Source organism: Ammospiza nelsoni, chromosome 13, assembly GCF_027579445.1.
Source record: "Ammospiza nelsoni isolate bAmmNel1 chromosome 13, bAmmNel1.pri, whole genome shotgun sequence".
Classification (NCBI taxonomy): Eukaryota; Metazoa; Chordata; class Aves; order Passeriformes; family Passerellidae; genus Ammospiza; species Ammospiza nelsoni.
The window spans coordinates 8,299,875-8,303,495 of NC_080645.1; the positions used below are offsets into that span (position 1 = coordinate 8,299,875).

The following is a 3,621-nucleotide window of genomic DNA, read 5'->3' on the forward strand; positions in this document are numbered from 1 at the left end:
GGTTCAGGCCTGCAGCACACAGCCTGCCCGTCCCAAGAGCCACAGGGAACAGCCCGAGGGAGAACTGCAGCGCGGAGAACGGGAAGGGGTAAAAGGTGGAGGAAAGGGGGAAAAATTTTTTAAAAATATAAAGGAACAAGGCGAGGCAAAGGAGCCGCATCCCCGCAGCCCTTCACGGCGCCCGCTCCCCTCAGGGCTCCGCGCCTGCGTCACCCCCGCGCGCCGCCGCCTGACGTCACCGCGGCGCCGTGACGCGTGGCTGCGCGCGCCGGCGGGGAAGGTCGCCGCGGGGACGCCGCCATGCTGTCCGTGGCCGCCCGCGCCGGGCCCTTGGCGCCCTTCGTGTCCGCCGCCGCGCACGCCGTGCCCGGCCCGCTCCGCCCGCTCGTCCCGGCCGCCGCGCACCGCGAACACAAGGTGCCGCTGGACGTGAAGCGGCCTCTGCTCTGCCGGGAGTCCCTGAGCGGCCGCGCCGCCCGCGGGGGGCTCGTCGCCAGCGCCAGCCTGAACGGTGCGGGCAGGGGGAGCGGCGGGGCAGGGCCGGGAGAGCGGGGTCCGCCGGGGCTCAACCGGGACTGCCACGGCCGCGGGCTCCGCGGGTGCCCTGCCAGGGCTCCCGGGCACCGCCCGGCCCGGCCCGGCCCAGCGGGGAGAGCCGGGTCCGGTCCGCGGGGGAGGGACAGGAGGCGGGCGGGCTGCGGGGGTTCGGGCCGGTCGGGATTTGTAAACGTTTGGTTCCGTTGTCACCGCTGTCATTGTCTCGCACTTACAGCTACAGAGGTTGCTCAAGGGCACCTGAATGGCAGCCTCCTTTCAATGACTCAGAATGGGCAGGCTGGAGGGACACAGGGTGTCTGTCACCTCTGCCCGAGCACAGGATTGTGTCCAGGCGGGTCGGGATGTCTCCGCTGAGGGAAACAGCTCAGTGATTTTTGTTCTACCGCTGAGGAAATGCAGCTAAATTCTGTCATTGGGGAAGGTTTCTGACTGCAGGCACGAGAACAGAGGGGTGCAGCGATAACACACCGAGTGTTTGACCTAGGTCGGGAAAGCATCGGCCAGGGAGTGACAGCGAGGTGTTCTATAGAACCGACCTCTGGCCCGGGGCCGGGCTGTCCCTGCCTAACGGGGCCGGGCTGCCACTGGTGGATCGTGCTGCTGCAGCTGCTATAGAGCGCACACGTTTAATTCTGGGAGGGCAGTGCCGTGCTGAAGATGCTCGGTATCAATTAGAGCTGTGTACTTCACCTGACCCTCAGCTGTAAAGGGTTGGTTCAGGTGAAAATTCTACAAATCTGAAGTGACATAGCTGACATTTACCTGTGCTCTGCATTTCAATTAACATCAAACATGCTTTTCACTGAGCATAGCAAATTTTGTAGAAGTTAGTCATATTACATGTTACTAAATGCTTTAAGTCTTATACTGAAATAACTTAGTATGGAGCACTATTTCAGAATTTCGATTTTCAGTTTAATTTCCTTGCAGTTAGAATCCTATAGCAATTATCTTCTCAATGCTAAGTTACTTGTATATAAATGTAGTTATTATCCTCATTGTACTGCATATAAATCCCTGAGAACTCAAGTACTTTGAGACATCTGTTAACTTTGTGCCAACTGCTAGAAAATAGAAAGACTAAGTAATACTCTTCAAGTAACAGGTTGTACTTTGGCAAGTAATGTGTTCTGTCCTTGCCATGCTCTTTTCTTTGGCTTACAGATTTTTCAGTGGAGGAAGCAGATTTCTTGTCCTGGAGAAATTCATGGGAGGCCTTTTAGTTATCCTTATATCCTGTTACTTGAGCACACAGGTTTGATGGGGGAATCCCACTTGAAATTGGATAGTTGTTAGCCTTATCCCTAATTTTTTTTTAAAGTGAGCTTGGGGACTGAAGGTTTGAAATTATTTACTGTGCCTTTTAGCTAAGACAACAATTTAATATGAAAGAGGATGCCTGACATTTTTAATTTTAAAAATGTTTAACCACACGCTTAGTACTACTAAAGGCATAGAAGTCACTTCAGACAAAAAATAACACAAAGTGTTACACTGCATATGTGCAAACCTCACTACATCAGATTTCCTTCTTAGCAGCTCTTTACAAGGAAACATTTGAGTGGAAAACAGGTTTGTCTTTTCTGAGCTAGTCATGGTGTCCTACTGGGGTTTTTTCTTGAAATTTATTGAAACAGCTCACTTTTTTTTCCCCAGAAGCCCAGAACTTTTCATAGATTTTCTGCACCTTGATCAGGTTTCTTTTTCAAAGAATAGGGAAAACAGTTTCACAGATCACCTGTTAATCTACCAAAAATTCCCTCTGAAAACCATTTTCATACAACATAAAATCAAAACCCTTAATTAATGGACTCGTACCCAGACTTTGGAATAACCTTTACCTGTTACTCCAGGAACACCACTAAGAAGGTACCATTTGAGATGCATGGCAGTGTGTTGTACCTGCAGTGGTGTCACGTGCTGTCCTTTCCCGTGCAGCCCCCACCAGCGTGCGCTGTGTCCACAACGATGTGGCCGTGCCCAACTTCTCTGCCTACCGCCGCCAGGAGGTGCAGGATGCCAGCGCCTCCTCCCAGGGCAGCAGCGACTCCAGGAAAGGCTTCTCCTACCTGATGACTGCAGCCACAGGTGTAGCAACAGCCTACGTCGCCAAGAATGTCGTCACCCAGTTCATTTCCAGCCTGAGTGCCTCTGCTGACGTGCTGGCCTTGTCCAAGATTGAGATCAAGCTGTCTGACATTCCAGAAGGCAAGAACATGGCTTTCAAGTGGAGAGGGAAGCCCCTGTTTGTGCGTCACAGAACCCAGGCAGAGATCAGTCAGGAGGCTGGAGTGGATCTGTCCCAGCTGAGGGATCCTCAGCACGACCTGGACAGAGTGAAGAAGCCCGAGTGGGTGATCCTGGTGGGGGTGTGCACTCACCTGGGCTGTGTCCCCATCGCCAACTCGGGCGATTTCGGCGGCTACTACTGCCCCTGCCACGGCTCCCACTACGACGCCTCTGGCAGGATCAGGAAAGGCCCCGCGCCCTTAAACCTCGAGGTCCCAACTTACCAGTTCATTGGGGATGACACGGTGGTGGTTGGCTGAGAGAGGAGTGCCTGCTCACTTCATGTTCCTGGGAATGTACACCATACTGTAAAACCAGAAATTAGCTGTCTAGATTCTCAACCAGAGCTGTGCTTGAATACTGGGTTCAATTTCAATAAAAACTTGGAGTGAGCACTTGTTTCTGACTTACAATAAAGTGTATTTCTTTGTGTACACGTTTCTAGTGTGTCCAGCCAAAGAGATGCTACAGCAGACCCAGAACACAGAGCCCTCCTGAAGGGCTGCTGATTAAAGGCATTGAGCTACAAATCCACAAAGAGATGTTTTAGCCAGCACTGATCCTGCCAATACAGCACAGAGTTGGTGTTTCATTGCATGTAGAACAGGAGGAGAAATAAGATTTACTGTTTCTAGAACAAAGCAAAAAGACACCCATCCCATACTGTGTTTCCTTTTCATTCTTTGCCACTAGTATGAAAGTATTTCTGTCCTGCACTGATGCACTCCCTCAGTTGCAGAATAGAAACCAAAATCCTCAGAAACTACAGAAAAG

At 51.9% G+C, this 3,621-nt stretch overlaps 1 protein-coding gene across 1 annotated transcript; it reads left to right on the forward strand.

The window, feature by feature from the left end:
• Positions 1–271: 271 nt before the first annotated feature.
• On the forward strand, positions 272–3,264 carry LOC132079139 (cytochrome b-c1 complex subunit Rieske, mitochondrial). Its single transcript, XM_059481602.1, has 2 exons — positions 272–511; positions 2,497–3,264. The coding sequence occupies exons 1-2, from the start codon at positions 301–303 to the stop codon at positions 3,105–3,107; spliced, it is 822 nt and encodes a 273-aa protein (XP_059337585.1). The 5' UTR covers positions 272–300; the 3' UTR covers positions 3,108–3,264.
• Positions 3,265–3,621: the final 357 nt, after the last annotated feature.